At 43.9% G+C, this 22948-nt stretch overlaps 1 protein-coding gene across 2 annotated transcripts in view; it reads left to right on the forward strand.

Annotated features, from left to right (window-relative positions):
- The window catches only part of PKHD1 (PKHD1 ciliary IPT domain containing fibrocystin/polyductin), a 4356595-nt gene that overhangs the window by 472987 nt on the left and 3860660 nt on the right, over positions 1 to 22948 (forward strand). For both annotated transcript variants that reach the window (XM_069605754.1, XM_069605755.1), the window contains exons 13-15: positions 4779 to 4871; positions 9541 to 9682; positions 20447 to 20561. In XM_069605754.1, coding sequence (XP_069461855.1) covers positions 4779 to 4871; positions 9541 to 9682; positions 20447 to 20561 — 350 coding nt within the window. The remainder of the gene's footprint in view (positions 1 to 4778; positions 4872 to 9540; positions 9683 to 20446; positions 20562 to 22948) is intronic.

Raw genomic sequence — 22948 nt, forward strand, 5'->3', positions numbered from 1 at the left:
GTCTTTTGAACACCCGTTAAGAAGAACCAGACTAACCTATTATTTGTTGCGCTTTCTTTCTTATGGGCTGCACTTCTGCCATGTATGTTTCTATGGAAAATAAGATAACGGGTTCATCAGGATTAGAAGAAATACTCGGTATATACCTGTGTCTTCTCCAAAGTGGACAAAAAAACAACAAGTGCATAAATGAGTGTGCTTTCCCTGTCTCACATGGGCAATGAGTTTCCAGAATATCTCTCCCTTTCCAAGCCCCACAAACAGAATTTAGTGGGTGGGAGCCCAAATTCAGCGGTGCAGGACGCGATCCATGCCTTCTCTTGGTGACTACATTCAGATGTGCAGCATTATCTGTATCAAGGGCAAGCAGGAGATATGACCCAATGGACTGCTTCATCATCACCAGCATATTGCACTTCAATCGTTCACGGTTGATTGTGGCGGTCTAGGTATATTGTACAGCAACAGCAGGCGTCTCTTTAGGACTAATAAACCAGCCAGACATTTCCAACATGTTGGGATTTTGGCTGATATCATGCAAGCATGAGAGCTTCACCATTCCAAAGTTCTACATTATTTCCATTACGATTTTCCTAGTAAGTGAATCCTCCTCTTTTTTTCCAAATTGATAATCAAAAGAGTAAGGGTTTAGTGTCAATAATGGAGAAAGAAATCCAAAAACAGTCCACGAGCCCGAAAAGTAGGCGTGAGGCGTTGTACTCCAGCAATTTCCAAATAAGAGCATTAGGTTCAAGTAGGAGGTCCAATGTGCCACCACAGCCCCACAAGTTTTCTCCATGGGATCCAACCGCTATAGTCTTGGCTTTGAAAATTGCTAAGATATCTTTCAATGAGGAGCTCCCCAGATTGTTAGAGAACCTCCAAATAATACAGTTGTTCTATGCCATTTTATATTATAATTCTGATAAAGAACTGCCAGGACAAGGTCCTGTTAAAATGGAGGCTGAGGTAATAATAATTGGCTAAATATTTATATTTTAAAACTCCCCTCATAGAGACATACATAATGGAATACTTGGTGTCATTCACCTTTAGTCTCTGGTTCTGCATTTAAACTGTATACACGTTTGGAAGGATTTGAAGGGCCTTGGGAGTCTTAGCAAGAAAACCTGCTTCATCCATGTAGCTGAGAACAGGAATTATCCTGTTCCAAATTCACAGCACATCAACGATACACTCCTCAAATCTTCCACCCAGTAAGTAACATACAAGTGAAATATGAGGGCACCAGGACGCAGCCCTGATTCTCCCCCTTCCCTTCAGGCACATCCCTAGGCAGATCAACATCCCTGCCAACCTTTTTCTCTCACCACCACATTTTCATGGAACCTCGTTTGCATGAGTAGGTGGGGAGAAGGGACTTTCAAACCCAAGTGTTCCACAGGGTGTGCCTGTGCACCTGGTCGAAGCCATAAAAGCTGCATAGACTGGCACGCCTAAGCTATGCACATACTTCAATGAAAGGAGGTTAAGCTTCAGCCCTTGGTGCGAAGTTCCAACACCATCTCTGAAACCAAGTTGATTGTCTGCGAGGACACAGTCTGGTCAATCCAGCCCCAGACCTCTCAACTCAAAGGCTTTTTGCAGGTGTCATCTGTCGTCGAATCGGACTACTCACCAACTACACTTCTCACTCACCTATACATTTAAATGGGCTCTCACCCACCAAAATCAGAATCATCAGCTTTCAACTGCCCTACACACAAAAAAGGTTGGAGGTTTGCAGTTCATTAAGCTTTCATATCTAATATGCGCAAACAATTTAGATGAACCGTCAAGCAGGCTGACAGGGAAGTACGAGCTAGGACGCTTCTTGTTACAATGATTTATATATTGGGAAAATGGCACCTGTATTTCAACCAGTAGAACAAAATTGAGGTCTTAGTCATAGCATTGAAAGCTAGTGTATTAATAGAGGGTGCCCACAAGTTAGACTATACTTTAAATAGATCATTGGGAGCCCTGTCCATACTTAGGATTATGCATGGATAGTGTCATTTAAGGGAGTCTACTACCATGCAAGATAATGTTGGGGCCTAGATATAGCCAGGGACCATTGCTATCTCCCCAAGAGGGAGGTTTTCAGACATGTTATACAATTCAGTCGAATAGTCCACAGGAGCCACAGTTGAAACATGAGCACTGATATCATTCTCGCCTGGGGTCAATGTATGCCCCACATTTCTGACAACAATATCCCAAAAGCTTTTGCTGTCTTTTTCTTAAACCACAATAACCAGAGTGTTTGCCTTTTTAATCTTCAATTCCTGTCTCCTGTGATCTCTCATCTTCTTGCATTTGTTCTTTAATAGTCTTACATTGTGAGGATTCAAAAGACGTTCTTGTAGAGCTCCAAGAAGTAATTTATTCCAGTTTACAGCCTGGATTTGGGATAATTTTCCCTTTGAATGTAGACCTTTTAGTCCTTGCTCTCAGATGGTCCTTACATATGGCTTAAATCATTTGGAACACAGCCATTAGTTCCATGTCACTGCAACAGAATTAAGGCAAGCCATCATTTCATCCCTAGCTGACTTTAAAAAAAAAACTTGTTGCTAATACCACCTTTAAGGCAAATACCCATGTTACAGACTTGCCATTATTATTCTTAGAAACGTGATCCATAGAGTTTTCTTCGTGCATATTCTATAAGGGATTGTCGGAAGGTAAATACGCAATTTCATGACCGCTTTTCCATGTGAGTAAGTGTTTTGAATGATTTAACGGGTGCCCACATTTCTACTGAAATTAATATAAAAAATAGGGCTAGTAATTTGAAAATACAACCAAAATGTAGCCTTGCTGTACCTGCTGCTCAAACCTTCACAGGGGCATGAGAATGATATTGGTTTGCTCTGTTAGAAAGTACCCAAAATAATATTTGCCAAATTACACTTCAGCATTCTTCCGCTTTATAAATGTACTAGTTGGTGGGGACAAGATGTCTCCTAAATGCTCTTCATGCGCCCAATGAGACCAAGATGACCCCACTTTCTGTTTATCTTCCCTTTATACAGCATCCGAGGAGATGGTGTTAAACTGCTACTAAATAAGTAGGAAATAAGAACACTGAGAGAGGCAATCATGGTTCTGTAGCTCAACGTGTTGAAAGACATTTTAATTATTAAATTGACTTTTCTTAATGAAAGTTTGGACATTAAGGACTGCGTTTTTATTCAATCACACATTGATATATAACACTGTACTCCCCGGATTCTGACTTAAGGAGCATTAGTGTATTATGGCTGATTGGTTTTGAATTGTTTATAGTATAGGATGTCATTAGTTTGATTTCTATCTTAATTATATTTTATGTATGCTTGTTTGACTTATTGAAATAAAGCTTTATAAACTGAACTGATTATAAACGTTTTAAAAGTTTGAAAAGAAAATCATACGCGTATTCCTCATTTGCATTGACAACAGTTGAATATTAAAATCAACCCGAATTAGCGAAGACACCTGGAAATTTGGTTTAGTAGAAAGATGAATTGATGGGGGCTCTGGAGGGATGTCCTGGCCCAGAATGTTTGTGATTGCTTAAAGTGTAAGCACTATATCGAATGTGTCTCAAGTGCCCCAAGTCTCCTAGAACATCAACATATCAAATTCACACAAAAAGGCGACCCAATAAGGATTAAGGACGTTGTTTCTTAAATCCACACATTGCACAGAAGAATTTCACATCCAGGCCCTTACGGATATTGTTAGAGCTGTCAGAAGCCATCCTATCATCCGTATTAGTTACTGCAGGTGATGTTACAGTGGAGTGATTATCGGAAAGGCAAGGAGACACTGAGGTGTTGATAGTTGGATCCCGAAAGCAATCATTATCGTTAATCAAATTTAATGTACCACACCTTGTCAATTCACTTCCTCAAGAATATGTAAAGGGGAAAATCGATTCCAAATCACCAGGTTCAGTCAAATGAGAAAATGAATTTGCCAGCTGCAACGCAAACATCAGAAACTGCTTGAGCAAGTTAGACTCGGTTCTGTGATTGAATAAATATTTGCTAGATTGTAATTGGTTATTTATAACGTGTTTAATACCCAGATGTTTATAAGCACGACCCGGGGATCGTACCTGTGCTGCTCCGCGTTGCATTGCTTCCAAGGGGAGCGCATTGACCCTGAGCTATCTTCCCAGCCCTAGATGTAACTTGCAACCTTTGGCTCTCTAGATGTTTTAGACTGCAGCTCCTACTACCAGAAGCCAGCATAGTTAATGGTGAGGGATGATGGGAGTAGCAGTCGAAACCTCTGGAGAGCTGTAGAAAAAAGTAAGCATGGACATATCCGGCCCCTTTTGTGCGATAACCTTAACAGTAATCTTTAAATGCCCTAAGATTCTTGCTGAAGGCCTTCCGATAAAGGTCCGGTGCGAGCGTTAACAACAAGGTAGCTGCTCTAAAGTGAGAGGTGATAATGAGGACTCGGACTAAGGACTCAAAAGAAGAAAAAAAGCTGTTTGAACGTTGCTGCTTTTCCATTGATTTGTTTTAAATGTGAAACATTTTTGTTTGACAAAATACAAGCTGCACCAGATGACCAGGGACGATTCTCTACATCACACAACTATGTGTCTGGTTTATGTGCCCCTACCACCCAATTGCAATCCACCCACATGCTAAGATATTTTAATGACATCACAAACAATGTTTATGTGTCACCGCATTAGTTGTACTGATTTATTTCGAAATGCACTCATATTAAATTTGGAATCTATATATTTTGTTTTTCTTATTTTATCCAAGGGGCACCTTGCAAAATATTACAGATTTCTCCAACGAAGATAGTGTGCACCACGGGACCAGTTGGACATCCTAGTCTAAAGGCACCACAACCAGGTATTTTCTACTTAGATTTTGCCTCTGCGGATTGTTTACAGGACTAGCTAAGAACAGTTTAAGTTCATAGTTTTAGAGAGTAAGATTTTTAGTTCTATAGTTCTTTTTGTGTACAGGTGCGTTATAAATGACATATATCATATCATAACTGTTTTGGGGTAGTTTGTAAATGCGGGAGAAAGCACTTGGAATCGTATGTCATTATCATATAAGGATATTGCAAGGTGCCAAGGAGTTTCATATAAACTATAGCCACTCCCAACAGACCTAATCACGGCAGACAGCAAGGTAAGAGGGAACTCAGAACCACTGGCCTCAATCCAGAGGGTGAGAATCAGAATTAAGCACCCACACTACACAATGCTCATCAAGATACAGAGGGAAGCACAATGCGCCATCACACGCAAACTACAAATAAACAATAGCCTAAGGAACTCACCCCACGGAAAACCAAAGAACTAACTGAAAGATAGTCATGATAGGAGGAGCCTAATGACTAAACACACAGGCTGACCAAGACGGATACACTAGGACGCCTCATCAACAAAACTCTGACCCTGATCCATTCAAAGCTTCAACTGACCAATGTCACATTAGATAACAAAAGATTAGATAGTACCAACCCAGTTCCACATCCAAAGAAAAGGTTCGGACACACCTATCACACCATACAATACTCACTATGATACAGCTGGACCCGCGCAGCACCACCACAGCGAGACAGCCTATAAGGAACCAGCTACAATCCAACCCACAGGGATACAGTTAAAACAGAACCAGAAGTACCTGTGACAGGATACAGACCTCACTAATGCAACCCTCATTTTTCTGCATACTCAACCCACACAAAACTCACACAACCATTTCTCTCCCAGCAATCCGCCTGCACTTTACCAAACCACATCAACAACACATAAACAGCACCTACAACACACAAGGCCTCGCCCAATCCGACACTTTCACCAAACCCCAGCACCTGGTGTATACCGAGCTGAAGCTGCCAACAGCACACCACTTCTCCCACTAACCTACTCCCCCCTCCCGACTAATCCTACCCGCCCTCCTTCCTGTTTACAGATTCGCCAGGGCGCCTGGCGACTAATTCCGTTGGTGACGGTGCGCTGTGTAAATACCTTTTACATAACATAACAACATTACCAAACAGAAGCCAAAGGCCAAGTGCCTTTAAAATGTCACGGAAACCTGACGCTCCCTTCAATATCATTTGCATGTGCAGTTGCAGGTTCTTCGTTTTTTATAAGATTATACGATTACAATTGTCTCTTTACTGTACTCAAGGTGATTATGGCATTTTGTTTTCATGGTCTTTTTCATTTTCTGCAGCTCTCGTTATCCACTTTTCTGTTACATGTTCTGTCCCTTCCTATTCTTTTTGTATCGCTGTATCTTGATTGTGCCTCTTTTCAGCTCATTTTAAATTGATTAACATTTTAATGCAGTTTTCTTTCCACTTTTCATTCCTTTAAACCCCCGTTTTCCGTGCCTCTTTCTAACTTGGCTATTCTACCATTAGCCACTTCTTACAGTTTCCTTACTGCATTGCTTTTTCTCAAGCCCCTTAACACGCCAATGTTTCCCAGAAAATCTTCCCATTCTAAATAGGCAGCTCATGATCCATACTGTCTCGCACTTGTCTCGGTTTTCAAAATAACATTTATCTAAAGCTACAGAGATCTTAAGGGGCAAAGAGAACTGTCAGGGCTGCGAAAGGTAAATACACCACGTGAACTTGGGGGAGGGGGCTAGGGAGGCAGGTACACTGAGCCTCAGTTATAATGAAACTTGACTGCTTTGTCCTTGCTGTAATACTGAATATTGATGCCTGAAAGGTTTTGGATAAATCCTAAACGCAGCCATTGCTCTGAGGAACTCTACAGACCATGGTTCTTCAGCCTGTCATGCAATTACCGAAGGGGAAAGACACAATGCAAATCATGGGTAACAAGAGCAGCCCAGCCAGAACTGCTAGGCCACATCTTCTCTGCACATGACCAGAGCTGCCCCCGGACGGCTTTATCCTCATTGGGCGTCATCAGTGAGGTGTAGGTTGGGCTTCAATGCGCAGCAAGCTGGGCATCTCTGTACCACTTAGGGGAACGTAGACAAAACTGTAGATTCATGGCTGGATTTTTTTGAATACATATTTCCTTCTGCTATTGTTCTGGGCAGCCTTTCAAACCAATGTTTTGTAAAAGCCACCCTGAGTGCATACCTAGATGTGGGGCATAGGTAAGTCATCCCGTATGCTCATGGAGCACCACCTACACCCCAATACACCCCAGCTGATAACCCCTATCAGCACAGGCAGGCGAGTAGACATCACGGCTCCCGGAGAGTTAAAATAGCCAGAGTAGAGTTGCAAGAAAAACAAGCATTGCCTCAGCCAATAGTTTTAGTGTTTGCAGTTGTTTGTTTCATGACTGGGTAAGAATGCTGTACATATGTGGGCTCTAGCTGCCCAGTAATTCCCAACATTTGTGCAAGTTAGTGTTTGCAGTCACATAATATTACTAATGGAAATAGTAGAAAGGAGTTTCACTGCAGTGTACTGTAGTCTTTTAATATGAGTTCTACTAAAATTAAGTATCAACAAACACTAACTTGCAGACGTGTTTGGAACCTTTGCAGTAAGCATGTTGATTTTATGGGTGAGCTAGGTAGTTGGAGGTAGGGCGAGCAAAGGTGCAAGGGAGAAGGGGTGAGCTAAGGTGGGAAGCAGGAGTGATCATGATATGCATAGGTGCACTAGGGTGAGTAGGAGTAGGTAGTGGTGAACTAGGCTGGGTGAATTGGTGGGCAATAGACAAGGGTGATCTGGGGTTTGTGGGTGCAGGTAGGCAGGGGTAAGGTAGGGTGGCTACGTGTAGACTGGGTATGGTTGGGTCTGCCTATGGTGGGTGAGCAGAGGTGAGGCAGGGAAGGTGGTGGTAGAGGGGGGTGCATGTGGGGTTGAGTGTTGGTGTGATTTAGGGGATAAAATTAGATATGGTGGGATGATGTTTAGAGTGAGATAGAGAGGTAAGGTAGGGAGATTAGGTAGAGCGTGGCAAGGTAGGACAGGGTGGGTGGTGTTACCGTGGGTGATGGTAGTTTGGGGTTTAGTAGGGTGGGGTGCTAGTTGAGTGAAGTGAGGTAGGGTGTGTGGTGGTAGAGTGGTGTGGCATTAGGGGTAGAGCTGGGTGGTTGTAGGGGAAGATGGGAGAGGGTGGAACTGACAGGGCTAGAGTGAGTAGTGTAGAGTGGGCTAGGTGTAGAGTCGATTGAGGAGGGTTGGGCTAGAGTAGTACAGCGGAGTAGTGATCGTTTGGGGGCAGTGCAATGGAGTGGGGTATAGTACAGTGTGGTACTGGCCTAGAGTAGTGGAGTGGGGGTAGAGTAGCATGCTGGTGTAAAGTGGTTTGTATAAAGTCAGGTGAGGAAGGTTTGAGAGTAGCGAGGTAGATTGGGGTAGATTGGGGAGAGTAGCAGAGAGGGATAGAGTGGTGGTGTGGTGTAGAGTAATGGGTAGTGGAGTGGGGTAAAGAATGAAGATGGTCCAGAGTGAGGTGAGGTGGGCTAGGGTAGAGGGGTTTGAGATAGGTTAAAGTGAGTGGGTGAGATTAGAGTGGGGTACAGTAGGCTTAGAGTAAGGCAAGGTGAGGATAGAGTGAGTCGGGTAAAGAAGTGAAGTTGATTTGAGTTGTGGGATGGGCACAACTGTTTGGTTGGATTAGTGGGGTGAGGCTATAGTAGTTGGATGAGGGTAGAGTGGGGTAGGTGGTGGTAGAGAGCAGTTGGTGGTGGCAGAATTTGGGTTTTTAATGTGGGGTGAGGTGAAGTTTTGGTGCTGGAGAGGGTGGGGTAGAGTGCACGAGAAAGGTGTAGAGCGGGTAGAGTGTGGTGGGGTAGCATGGGATGTTGAAGGAAAGAGACAAGGTAGGGTAGGTTGAGCCGAGTTGGGGCAGACTGGGGTGAGGTGGGGTGGAGGAAGGATTTAGTGGGGTAAGTTCATGGTAGGGTGAAATTGTGTGTGCCAGAGTCGTGTGGGGTGGGCATAGGGTTACAGTGTGAAGAGGTAGACTGGGGTAGGGTCCAGGATGTTAGAGTAGGGCACAGTGGGGGTGGGTAAAGGGGGTTGGGATACACTGAGATAGGGGTATAGTGAGAGTAGAGTGATTGTATCATGTACCAGAGTCCAGTTGGATTAGCTTCACACTATCTGCATGCTACACTGAATACTACGGTAAAATGAAAGCGACTGAACAGGCACTTGCTTGAATCTTGACAAAAAATAATTAATGAATTTAAGATACAATTCACTGATATAACAGCTCCTTGGGTGTGACCTTCACGTGTGTGATTACCATACAATTGCACAAATGCGCAAACGCAATTTGTACATGTAAAAATACGATTACATTAGAACCAGTGCAATTGTCTTTCCACTGAATTTGCTTTGATGCCAATGAAATTGTGCATGCACAAATGGCATTTGTACATGTACGGTTGTGCGCTAATTCCGCTCTGGGTAACATGTTTCACTCTTTTTAACACCCTCTTGTTTGTATCTTAATCTTTTTACAGGGTTTAGTTTTTCTCCAGTCTCTACTTGCATTTTTGTCTTTAGTGATAGTGCATTAAACGGATTATTGTTTTATTCCAATCCAAGGTAACCGAGGACTCCTGTTTCAAGTCTGGAATGGTACAACTGAGAACAATTTCACTAAATCTTCCACGGGGTATAGATGGGGGTTTGCCCCAAATGCCAGCTCTCTGCTTCACTTCCTGTCCGGAGTTCCAGGACCATTCAGGTATTCAATTTGTTGTGCTCAGTGGGTATTATACTACATGCTACATTGGATGAGTCTTCTAATTGCAAGTTTGAAAAGTTATGTGTAGTGTTCTGTCTAATTACCCTTTGTCGCCTTGTCTTAATTTCTTATGCGGTCATCTCATATGTGAAGTTGTTTTTCTAATCCACTCTCTGAGAATCAAAAAGCTAATAATACAATTTTTCCCAATAGTTTTTCAAAATAGTAATGTGATTACAAATAAGGCCGAAGGGGTAAATAATTTAAGAGGTTAATAGCGGTAATGATATACACATTACATGGGATCCCAGAAGAGTTACCATGTTGCCGACTACCTAAAAGATCCAAAGAGATTTAGTTGCACAATAGAAGGGAAGTAGTGTGAGTGTAGTGTTACACAGCTTTTTAATGTATGATATGATTGTTTATTTGTATAGCGCCTATTCACATATTTGTTTCAATGCACGTCAAGGCAAGGGAGGGAGCAAGGGAAAAAATACAATGACATTCTTACAGTCCATGAACAGTAAGGATGTGAAATGAACTATCGTACTCGGCCTGATGACATTTCTGGTAGTGCCGGAGATTGACAATAGGCGAGGGAGTGGGGAGGAGGGAGGAAGGAGAGGAACAAAACAAGTGGCTATCACACTAGGCCTGGCGACATTTGTGGTAGTGCTGGAGCTTGACAAAAAGTGAGGTAGGGGGGCAGGGGCAGGAACAACAGGCTATTATCGTACTAGGTCAGAATACATTTCTGATAGAGTAAGTGCATAACAAGAGGTGAGGAAGGGTAGAGCAGACACATGGGAGTTGAGGGGGTGGTGTTAGAGATCATCTGGGCCATCCAGAGTGGGGCCCACAACACCTTGGTGAGTGATATCAGCATAGCAGGACCAATCAGATCAAAGAGCATTACTCAAATGGGAAGGTTTTGATGCCCTTCCTAAAGTGCACGATTCTTGTGGTGGGGTTGTGGCTGTAGCCTTTCAGAAGTTGGGGTTGATGCCGGTGAAAGGTTTGCCACCCAGTCACTTATGATTGCAACATGGGAGGAAGATGGGGAGGTTGGCTCCTGCTGATTTAAGTGACAGTAGGCACGTGGGACAAAACTTTTGGATGTGGCTACATTAGGGAGGGAGGCTATCAGTGACTTCTGTAGACCATGCATTGGATTTTAGAGGTAATTCTGGCAGCTATGAGCTCAGAAGGGTGACAGTGGGTTACCTTCCTTCAAATTGAATATATAATAGATCATTGAGTATGTCCTGCACTTTTTTATGATTTTAGATCTGTAGGCTATGATTTCAGCATGATCTACGTTACCATAGTTAAGGCAATAATTGATTAGTGTGCCTACCCACAGAATTTTCTGTGATTTTACACATTTTGCTAATGCGCTGCTTTTGAAAGAAACCTTGTTCAACCTTTCGCTTGGTCATCTACCTTTCTTGATGACTGCCCATACTAGCTAATCCTTGTGACAGTGGCCTGCAGCAGGATAAGGGATACTCACTAGCCCTGTGTTATGTTATCTACATGTATAAAGTGCACATATGCCAAGCATCTTGGCATTAACAAGTGATACAGCAGGAATAGGGAAATCAAAGATGACAACCAGGAGAGGTGCGTTTTTAGTGCACGTCGAAAGGCAGGATGGTCTCCCGTTGCCGGAAGTGCACATGGAAAAGAGTTCCCCTTGCGTAGGCTACCACCTACCTTCTGCCTCCCTTGCAGCATACTCCTTTCTGAAGCCTTCCGGAACTGAGTAGTTAAGCTTGCCTGCACTTGAGTCACTATCACTAGCTGGATACTGTTTGTGGCTGGATTCTGAATACACCTTAAACAGCTTTACTGAGTAGGCAGTAAGACTGAGGTCTTGGTCGTGGGTACTACATCTCCCCACCTGTTCTGGACCAGTGAGCTCTGGCCCTCGTCACTTGGCCCTCTCCCCACCCCTGTTTCATCGGTGAGAAACCATGGGATTAGATTTTCCGCATCCCTTTCTACGGATGAGCAAGTGGCAGCGGTATGTAAATCCGGCCATTTCAAGCTCTGCATTCTCTGTAAGGTTCTTCCTTTTATCCTGGCAACCTGCCAGGCGCCAGTGATTGCTGTTTTAAGCGTGATGTACTACTGCACTTCCCTCTGGCCCAGCTCTGCTATTTGATCAAGCGACTTCAGCTATTGCAGAATGCGGCAGCCAGAGCAATCCTACATCCTCCCTTTGTAACACATATGTCTCCTTTACTTAGGAAATGCACTGGCTTCCGGTGGCAGACAGGATCTCTTTCAAGTCTTTGTGTATGGTACACCGGGCTTTCTACGCCATTCGTGCAGTATATTTGCAAACTAAGTTCTCGTGCTATGTACCTACTCAAGCCTTGCGCTCTCAATCAGCTCTTCTGGTAGCCATACCCTGTTACCGGCATGCTCATACTGGAGGACGGGCCTTCTCTGTGGCTGCCGCGAAAGCCTGGAATGACCTTTCTTTTGTTCTCCGCAGCACTACTGATCACTTCCTGTTCTGACGTCTACTGAAAACAACTCAGTTTAAATAAATTCTTGCTTCTGTCAGAACGTCCTTTCCTGCTATTTAGCGCCAAGATGCCTTAGGGTGTACGTGCGCTCTCCAAGTTCGGTTAACATAACAAAGAAGAGAGCCCACATCGGTACCAAGAAGAGAGCCCGCATCCAGGCCTGTGTCTGTGCGGCATCTAACAACTCGGCAAAACTCTTTAAAATCTGTAAGGAGCTGGCCAATCCTGCTGCAGTCTCTACCTCTCCTGTCCCCTCCCAGATCCTTTGCATGGCCCTGGCTTCTCATTTCATCTCTAAAACTTGCGACATCCTTTCCTCTCTCTCTTCCTCTCCCCCTCCTCCCTCTACCCCCTGCTAGTACATTGGACCTTCTGTGGCCACCTCTCCTCCCTCCTTCTCTGCCTTTCCCCTCTTCTCCCCTACCAAGGTTTCTAGACAAGGCCGATCTATGAAAGTCTCGTCAAAACAGGTTCACCCCTGTTCCTCCAAAACCATTAAGGACCACATTGACACCCTGGCTCCTAACCTCGCTGATTTCTGCAACCACTCCTTCACCACTGGTGTCTTCCCCTCCCCCCTGAAGCACTCTCTTGTGCACCCCCTTCTTAATAAACCCTCTGCTGACCCTTCCTGCCCAGCCACCAATCATCCTATCTCTATCACTCCTTTTCTGGGCAAACTCCTGGAAAAGCTGGCCATCTCCCAGCTGAATTTTCACACTGAATCTGTCGGTTGTCTCCATGACCATCAGTCTGGCGTCAGAGCTGGCAGAAGCATGGAAACTGCTCCCCTGAATATCCATGAAGACCTGCTCTCCAACCTTGATTTCAACAACCCCTGTGTCCTCATTTTACTGGATCTCTCTTCTGCCTTTGACATGGTCAACTATGCCATCCTGCTCAACCATCTCTGTGATAACTTGGGTATCACCCTAGTTTGGCTGACCTTTTTCCTCTCTGATTGACCCTCCCGGGTCCAACTTGGGTCTTCCTCTCCTCTATCTCTATCTCGACCTGTGGTGTCCCCCAGGGGTCTAACCTCTCTCCCTAGCTTTTCAACCAATACCTGGCTCTTCTTGCCCACCGCATTGTCGCTCCCTTCCCCAACTTTCAATGCTATGTGAATGACACTCAACTCATTTTCAGGCTACCTTCTGCCCCCTCTTCTCCTTCTCTCATCTCTGACTGCCTGTCCGCCATCCAGGAGTGGAGTACCACCAATGATCTCTGCCTTAATGCCAGTAAGACCGAGATTCTCCTCATCGGCACACCTGCTCCCTCCTTTCCTGTCACTCTCTGCCGGCCTCTCTTGGCCCTCTTTTTGCTTCCACCTCTAAGGCTAAAAACCTCGGGGTTATCTTCAACTTCACAATTTCCTTCTCTCCTCACATCTCTGACGTCTCTAAGAAGTCACACTACCAGCTGCACCTCCTCAGAGGCATTCTTCCTTTCCTCTCCTTCCCCCAGGAGCTCACCGCCTTGAGAGCTCTGGTTCTCTCTAGGCTGGAATACTGCAACAGCCTCTTTCTATATCTGCCTGCCTCTATTCTCCGCCCTCTGCAACTCATCCAAAACAGGACTGCAAGACTCAAGCTCAGGGATCGTATCTCTCCAGGACTGACATTTCTGCACTGGCTCCCAGTGGCGGCGAGGATTAAGTTGAAAACCCTCTGCATTGTACACAAGGCCTTCTGGGTCCTCGGGCCTTCAACTCCCTCAGGGTCAGTCACTTCTCCAAGCAGGGAGTTGGTGGTAGATCTCTTCTTCTGCTGGGGCCACCCTCTGGAACAGCCTCCATGCCTCTCTGAGACTTGAGGAGAACCATCTTCGGTCCCAGAAGCACCTCAAGACTTTCCTTTTTGCTTCTAATTTCTCTCCTCCTCTCCCCTGGTAATCTCCTGACTGTATCTGAAACTGCAGTGGTTACCTGGCTACCCTCTGATCTTGGGCCCAGCCAGCCCCCTACCCCCCACTCCCTATTTGCGCACCTGCACTGCCCCTTGGCAACCCTTGCACTTAGGGACTGTTTCTGTATCCCTACAGTCCCTATTAGCACTTCACCTTGATTTCTGCTCTTACCCTTGCATTTGGAGCTGGCCGCACTTTTATTTATTGTCTGTCTCCCTCTGTTCCCCCTCTCTTCCTCGTTGCACCTTGAAACACTTGTGTATAGGTACGTTATAAATGCCATATCATATCATATCATATGAAATAGTAAGGATTGAGTGCTTTGGCATCTAACCTCGGGACACTTTCGTGTGTTTACCGGACCACATTGGAACCTGTGGTTCAAACTTGCTCCAACCCATTGTTGGTTTCCAACTTTGGGCCTCCCATCTGGATACCCATCTATTCATAAACCTTGCCCAGGCTAAAGTGCACCTGTTGGGGAGGGAAACGTGAAACAATTACCAGAGGAGCGCCTTGACAACTGATTGGACGTTGTGTGCAGTTGTGTACTTTGGTGCTTATCCTTCCATTTCTTATGGCTCTGTTTATGGCTCTAGGTATATATGGTAGGACATGCCCAATAATGTTTTGTTATTGGGGGGACTGTGTTATACAAGGGCAAATCTTATATGAAGTAAGAAAAAGAAACACAAACTACCCCTGTCTCCTGTCATTTATCAATGTGTAAGCCACACACTTTCTGGCATATATTCTTATGTCATTCTCTACTTACTCTAAACCTCCCCAACTCAAAAATCCTACTCATGTATCAAATATGCAAAACAAATGATTTATTTTATCACATTCATTTTTCATTATATTAACATTTTATACAAAAAGTATCACATAAAAAACATAACTAAAAATGATTTCAAGGGTTATCTCTAGACATGAATTTTCTTCATCTAGTCACAGTTTCACATTTGTTTTCACAAAGTTGTTGAAATGCAAACAAGTTGTTTCTCCAATTAATATATCTGTGGGATGTAATATCAACGCATTTCGGCCTATAGCTGTAGAATAATCCCCATCCTAGAAAAGGTTTTTCCGGGGGCCTTCATCAGGACAGATGATTAGCTTTGTGTCTGATCGCTAAAGGATCTTCTAACCCTTATTTCTTCCTAATTTAAAAAGATAGGAAACTGAGTCAGTAGGTTAGAAAGTTTACATTAAAAACTGCTATTGTTGAGAGTGGGGCTTGTCTACTAACCTTCTTCTAGTAGATTTATGACAAGGACATCTTTCTGAAGGTTCCTCTGACTGGAGCCACACAGTTGCATGAACATACAGTTTCTATTATAGACATTTCCACTTAGAATTGGAAAAGAAGATTTAATTGTTTGTTATTTGTACCAAAAGAGGTAGGTAGTACTCCTACCTGCCATTCACTATATGTCTTTATGGTATTGGGGCTTCTCACAGGTTTAACTCTCATTCGATTCCTAGAGACGAGAAAAAGTGCCTCTTTATTATGGTGACCTGGCGGGATATAGCTGTTAGGCAGGGATCAAGCAATGGAGCCTAAATGCAATATTTTGATTGCCAAGGAGCAAAATCTCTGATTGTGAGTATCAATGTTCCTATTTCTTATGGTGACCTGGTAAGGTCCAGCTGTTAGGCACAGATCAAGCATTGGAGCATAAATGCAATCTATTGATTTGCCAAGGAACACATTTCTAATTGTAAATATCAGTGTTCCTTTTTGTGCGTGTGAGGGTCACTCTACCTTCTTTTTTACCGAATTACTCATACCTCACACACTACCTATGCATCACTGTTCAGTCATCCTGATTACTACATCAGGTAATAGCACGCATTGCGAGACCTGTGCCCCATAATTTAGAAATTACTGAAAGCGTATCTGTTTATGCCTCGGTGACCACTTCAAGAAATAGTGTTCAACATGTTTATAAAATTCAACCCGCGTCGCCTGCCGGTACTGAGGTACATACCTCTTCCCTCGCAGGCTTACTCTGGCGGCGGATGTCTTACCTTTTATTTGCGTATTATAAATCTCCACTTTGTGCGGGCATAATGTCTCCTGACAAGCGCCCACTCCACCAGTGCCGTCCAGTGTGTCCTGTGGACCACCTTGATTCACTATGTGCTACCTCACATCGAGGCAACGAAGAACGCCCACACAAAGTAGTTGGAGACCTGAGTAGCTAATGTGTGTTGACAGCAATAGTTATACCAGGAATGTGAACCAATTGGGAGTGTGCTCTAGTTCTTTAGAAAACATTGCACGTGGATTTTCCGTGTGTGATGAGCTACATTAGTGCACTACACATGGGACCTGTACCAAGGCAGAGTGGATACACAGACCGATCCCTACCCACCACCTGGAATGGTACCTGGATATGTGTTCACAATTTTTCTTTCTGTATTGTTGCTGTTAACTACGCTGCCCTTCACATACAACAAACCTGGTTTTTCACTTTTGTACTTTTTTCTGTTTTTTCTTTTTGAATTGTTATTACTGTTAATATGTGTTCCCTTAATAACAGTTTATATTACATTTATATTTTACTTTATTTATACCCAATTCAAAAAAATAAACGGATTGTTGTAACTCACTACCTTTTGTATGTATGCTGACATGACATTGACACATGGAGGAGGGCAATTGCCTGGTTTGGGGAAATCCCTTGCCTAGCTGATGCTACAGCTAAGACTACCTAGATGCTCCATACACCTCACATAAGACATTCAACCTACGCGTAACCCTATTCCTTCCACAGGCCATCTCCATACTCCCGAAACCCCGCTCATGACGCACAAATCTCAACCAAACAGTGGTCTCAACTACTCCTAGCCACCAGCCCAACTCCTTCCACGGCATGCTTGCTCGGGGTCTCTCATGCAGCAGGCATTGCGGACCTCATCATCACTCTGATGAAATACTTGCGATTCAGAAGAAGTTCAAGGGGGGAGCGAAGGTTTCTTTGCTCTAAACCCAAAATGTGCACCCCAACCTTGCGCAGAAGTGTACCAATCACAGAGGCCGAACAGTAGCTCAGCTGGATTGCGCTCATCCAGAACCAGGGCATGTCTAGGCTTGAGATGAAAATGCTGTCCAAGGACAAATAAATCCAGGAAACAAGTCTTCTCTTGCTACGCCCCTGCCCATGGAACACCGTGCTGGCGCAGCTTCACATCATGCCATCTATTCATCATAAACCCACCATTGCATGTGCCCATTCCAATATCCTCCAGTCCTACAGTGGGTGCCACAGACAGTCCTCATACTGTGAGCTACAGCATGCGGCATGTTGGGATTGAGGGGCACTGGAAAGGGCTGTGTGTGGTTTCACTACTGTGCCAGCTGGGCTGCTGCAGATCAGTACATATGCTCTATACAGTGGACGAAGGTTTGGTAGATAAGTTTCTTTATCTATGCATTTTATTGTGTGAGGACACTTGATCCTCGCAACCTACTCACCTAATTATGATATCAGCTGCATTTGGGGGAAATTATTTGCAAAGCTACATAAAGGAAGGCACCACAAGTGGCAGAAATGTGCATATGCATCTGCCCAGTATAAACATGGCAATTGCGGTATACTAGGTGCCCGGAAAAAAAGAAAATAAAAACATGTGCTGTAGGCACTATACTGTAAGATAGACACCTTATGATGGGATGCTGCAAAAAGCATCACTCGACTCTAGATATCCACCATCATCAACATCTTCATCACATCATCATCATCTCATCTTGTACTGCTCAAACAGCCACATACGTGCATCACAGCCCTTGGTAACCTGGTCCCAGTTTCACAAAGCGAGGCGCCCACAGCATGCTTTCCCTTGAAGCATGGAGGACTGACAGATATTTATTTGATGAGCAAAGGGATCTAGTCGGTTTAAGCCAAGAAACCTATCCTTTTGTAAACGCAGGTGAATTGATGTGCCAAATCTTGAGCTTTAAGGTGAGGGCCTTAAATTTGGCTCTGGCATCTATTGGGATCCAGTGTGCTCGCCTAAAGGCAGACGAAATATGGGGGTGCTTGTGTGTCAGTGATTATTCTTGCATCTGTATTAGGCAAATCTGGAGTTGCTGTACAATATTCTTCCTTGCTCCCAGTAGCAGCAAAGTGCAATGGTATCACCACATGAGCTTGCAGCCCCAAACATCACATCCTGTTCAAAAAATTGAGAGATAAATATATATAGGGGGTGGGTTGGGGTGTTCATTAAAGTGTGGGGATGTGTGGAGGGGGCTCCCCTCGTATTTATTTGAGCAAAACATGTGTTGTAAAAAATGCACGGTTGTCTACTTCTCAGTAATAGATGCAATGTTCTCACGTGGATCCCACTGCAATAGTCAAGCTTGGAGCCAATGATGGCTCTGGCTTTGCATATGTGATAGTCTTTGGATAGAAAGTCACACATTTGCTTGAGTAGAACTAGGAAATCAGAGCAGAAGATAAGTGTGGGATTGGCCTGGCTAGCCTTCGCCAGGGTAGCATCCGGTATGACCCCGAGCGAATTTACTTAATCCTCCTCGGGATGAAGGTGAACTCTGACTGTCTGAAAAGGACAGAACACCGACATGCTGTCTCCTTCCCAGTAGATCCATCCCTCCTTAGATCTGTTTGACGAGACTCTTTGGGACACCTCAGAAGCACCAACATAGGGCTGCTTCAGTAGAAGAAAGAGGCCTCTTCTTCCCAATGCAAGACAGTGCAGCCCTAAAGAAGACAATCCACCACCAGTGCAGGCCCAGGTGTTGATTGTCTTCTTATGCACCTCGCCCACACAATTAAACTAGTCCTCCTCTTAATTACATTCCACTGTCATGGTTTACCTGACTTATCCCAGGAAAGGTAGTATCTGAACTAAAATCAGTGCAAATATATGGTGCTTCGCTCATAAACTTCCCAATAGTACTATGACGCCAACGGCTGATAAGTGTGCATTATTAACCCTGACCACATATACAAACACACATTACTGTCTGTAGTGCTATGACACATCACACGAACACTAAAGTCCCTCATAGAACAGACACACTTGGAGACAGTATGTTTGGTTCACAAAGAACTTGAAAGCTTCCAATTGGATTTCCCTTTGAAAGAGCTATAAACCTAGCATCTATCCCAATGTCTTAAATTGTCGAAATACGATTGGCTCTCCATCCGCCCATCCAAACACCAAAGATTTGGGGGTTGAAATGTCCATTTCCTTACGTCCCAGAGATGCGTTGTGACACACCTCTTCCACACAGCATGCAATATACGTTAACCCTTAGTGTGCTCTTGCTTAGAATACATACATCCCCTACAATAGTGATCTAGTTGTGTTATAAGACACATAGGTGTATGTCTTTATTTGGGTCAGGGCAGTACACCCTATGCCCTGGAAAATCCCAGTGACCCACAGACAAAACCTTTTTATTTATTAGCACTCCCCTCCCCCAGGGTGCAGGCACAGACATCTGGCAATCGTAGCACTGACTGCACATTAGGCATTACCACTGATGTTGCAGGCAGCAAGAGGATGGCCACATGCATCACCTCTTTACAAGTTTCAGCCTACCAGAAGACTGCTCCACTCCACTCCAAAAACCATAGGCCTTGTACACTCTCCCATCCTCCCCTTGCTGTAGGAAGAACCTGTCATGCACCATCCTACCCCCAAACTGCTCACCGGTCTTTACTCTTTTGCTTCTCTCTCCCTGCACCACGCTCATGTAGTCAAAACACTGCATGAAGTGCATAACAAAGCTACATATTATTATTATTATTATTATTATTATTATTACTCTTATTGTTATGGTATTCATTGAGTGCAGACCTGGCCTTGGGAAGCAATGCAGTGCTTTCTTTTCAGAGGTAAACATCAGTACAGGTGCATAATGGAGCGCTTTTCAGAGGTAACAACAGAACAGATATACAGCGTGTGGTAGGATACAGAGGGGCACAGAGGAGGGGTACAGCTGTACAGGGTGAGGATCAGATGGCGTATAGTGAGTCAGGTGGCACAGTGGGTGACGTGATGGCGTAAGTGTTGCAGAGGAGAGACTCCTTGAAGAGGTGGGTCTTGAGTTCTTTTCTGAAATGTAGAGGTGTGGGGGCGAGTCTGATGCTGACGGGGAGGAGTTTTCATAGTCTTGGGGCGTAGGCAGGGAGCTTGTTTTCTGGTCCTTAAATGAACAAATATGCTGTGAGGAAAACTATGAAATCATTGTGAATGTTGAATCCCTGTGAATGTTAAATAATACGTCTTCATGCTACAACATCAGTATATATCAAATACTTGTCTTTCTTTTCAGCTCTTCTTTAAGTGGTTTCTTTGTGGCCCCAGAGACCAATAATTACACTTTCTGGATCCGGGCAGACAGCAACGCTTGTCTCTATTTCTGCCAGTCAGAAGAAGCTAGAAATAAGGTAAAACCACATTTCTGAGTTGAGATAGTAAAAAGGAATGTGGTTAGTGGGGTTAAATGGTTATTTCCAAACACATCTTGGTAAAATAATTGCTTTCAACGTATGCCCTTCAAGCATGCTACACTGTGTTCCAATTGTGCCTAGTAAGCTACAGTGTTTTTTCTATTGTGCCTAGTAAGCTACTGTGTGCTCTGATGGTGCCTCTTAAGCTTCAATGTGTTCGGATTGTGCCTAGCAAGCTACAATGTGTTTTGATTGTGCATAGTAAGCTAGAGTGTACTCCGATTGTGCCTAGCAAGCTACAAGTGTGTTTTGATTGTGCCTAGTAAGCTTCAGTGGGTTCTGATTGTGCCTAGTAAGCTTCAGTGTGTTCGGATTGTGCCTAGTAAGCTTCAGTGTGTTTGGATTGTTCCTAGCAAGCTACAGTGGGTTTTGATTGTGCCTTGTAAGCTACAGTGTACTGTGACTGTGCCTAGTAAGCTACAGTGTTCTCTGATTGTGCCTAGCAAGCTACAGTGTGTTTTGATTGTGCTTAGTAAGCTACAGTGTACTCTGATTGTGCATATTAAGCTACAGTGTGCTCTGATTGTGCCTAGCAAGCTACAGTGTGTTTTAATTGTGCTTAGTAAACTACAGTGTACTCTGAGTGTGTCTAGCAAGCTACATTGTGCTCTGATTGTGCCTCGTAAGCTTCAGTGTGTTCAAATTGTGCCTAGTATGCTTCAGTGGGTTCCATTTGTGCCTAGTAAGCTTCAGTGGGTTTCTGATTGTGCCTAGTAAGCTTCAGCGTGTTCAGATTGTGCCTAGTAAGCTTCCATGTGTTTGTATTCTGCCTAGCACGTTACAGTGTGTTTTGATTGTGCTTAGTAAGCTACAGTGAACTCTGACTGTGCCTATTAAGCTACAGTGTTCTCTGATTGAGGCTAGCAAGATACAGTGCGTTTTGATTGTGCTTAGTATGCTACAGTGTACTCTGATTGTGCCTAGCAAGCTACAGTGTGTTTTGATTGCGCCTAGTAAGCTTCAGTGGGTTCTGATTGTGCCTAATAATCTTCAGTGTGTTCGGATTGTGCCTAGTAAGCTTCAATGTGTTCGTATTGTGCCTAGCAAGCTACAGTGTGTTTTGATTGTGCCTGTAAGCTTTAGTGTGTTCCGATTGTGTCTAGTAAGCTACAGTGTGTTCTGATTGTGCCTGTAAACTACAGTGTGCTCTGATTACGCCTACTAAGCTTCAGTGTGTTCCCATTATGCCTAGTAAGTTATACTGTGTTCTGCTTGTGACAGCACAACGTGCTATGTGAGCCGACACACTGCTGATAATAACTGTTGTATTTTTTCAAATCATGATCTTAAACTCAGTCGACAGTGCAATAGTTTAGCAAAGGCACATCGGGCCGCAGAATGGCTTCTTCAATCCTTCTAAGAAGAACATAAATGTAGTTTTATTTTTGTGCAGATTAGATGCAAATTAAAACATTCTTCTTTTGTGACCACTTTATGCAACCAACTAACAGTTGGATCAAATATTCTTCCCTTTGCCCCATGAAGAATAGATGCCAAGAAGTATCAGCCATTTTTGAAAGCTCATCAAGAAAACGCGTGTCTATATTTTTTGTGTCTCTTACAACTAAATGGCAACTAATTACCAAAGCCTTCAGTTCAACTGTGTGGCCCAAAAACTCGTTTTAAAAATAGACTCAACATTCTTCTCTCCCAGAGAAGCCAAAACCTGCTACTACCAAATGAAAAAATAAGACATGCTATCTCTTTTGCTAGGCGCCCATGCTGTAAATGTAAACAAATGTATTTCTAGACTTTCATTTAATTGAATATATTTGGGGCAGCCGCATTAGCAGCAGTAACAAATGCAGTAGCAGCATTCCACAGCCAAGTAATTCGGCGCTACTACCCTGAGGTTTGTCACCGCTCAACCAACATTTGAGATCAAAGATGGAGCAGAAAGAAAATAGGAGGGTTCATTGGATTAGAACATTTGTGTTTTTAATCTCTTTCTAAACACATACAGAGTCTGTATTTTTCTGATTTCGAAAGAGAGGTTTTATAATTTGATACCACAAACAGTTCTGGATCATCCATGTGCCCTTGATTCCTTAAATCTAGGAACCCAAGAGAACAAAGCAATGGCAATCTTATGGATCTCAAAGATTGTTGCCACCTGACTCTGTGTTTCAGGTATTCTGGAGATTTACCATATAGGGATATGTGAATAAGAATCAGTAGTTTGAACTTGATCCCAGCTTGGATTGGGAGACAACAACAGTCCTCAAAACAGGGGACATGTGTGCCCTCTTATTGGTGTTTGTAACAAACAGGGCAATAGCATTTTGAAGACTGTTCAGCATGCTAGTGGAATGCATTGATACGCC

The sequence above is a fragment of the Ambystoma mexicanum genome, chromosome 4p, assembly GCF_040938575.1.
Source record: "Ambystoma mexicanum isolate Mex_15411 chromosome 4p, UKY_AmexF1_1, whole genome shotgun sequence".
In the NCBI taxonomy this organism is placed as follows: Eukaryota; Metazoa; Chordata; class Amphibia; order Caudata; family Ambystomatidae; genus Ambystoma; species Ambystoma mexicanum.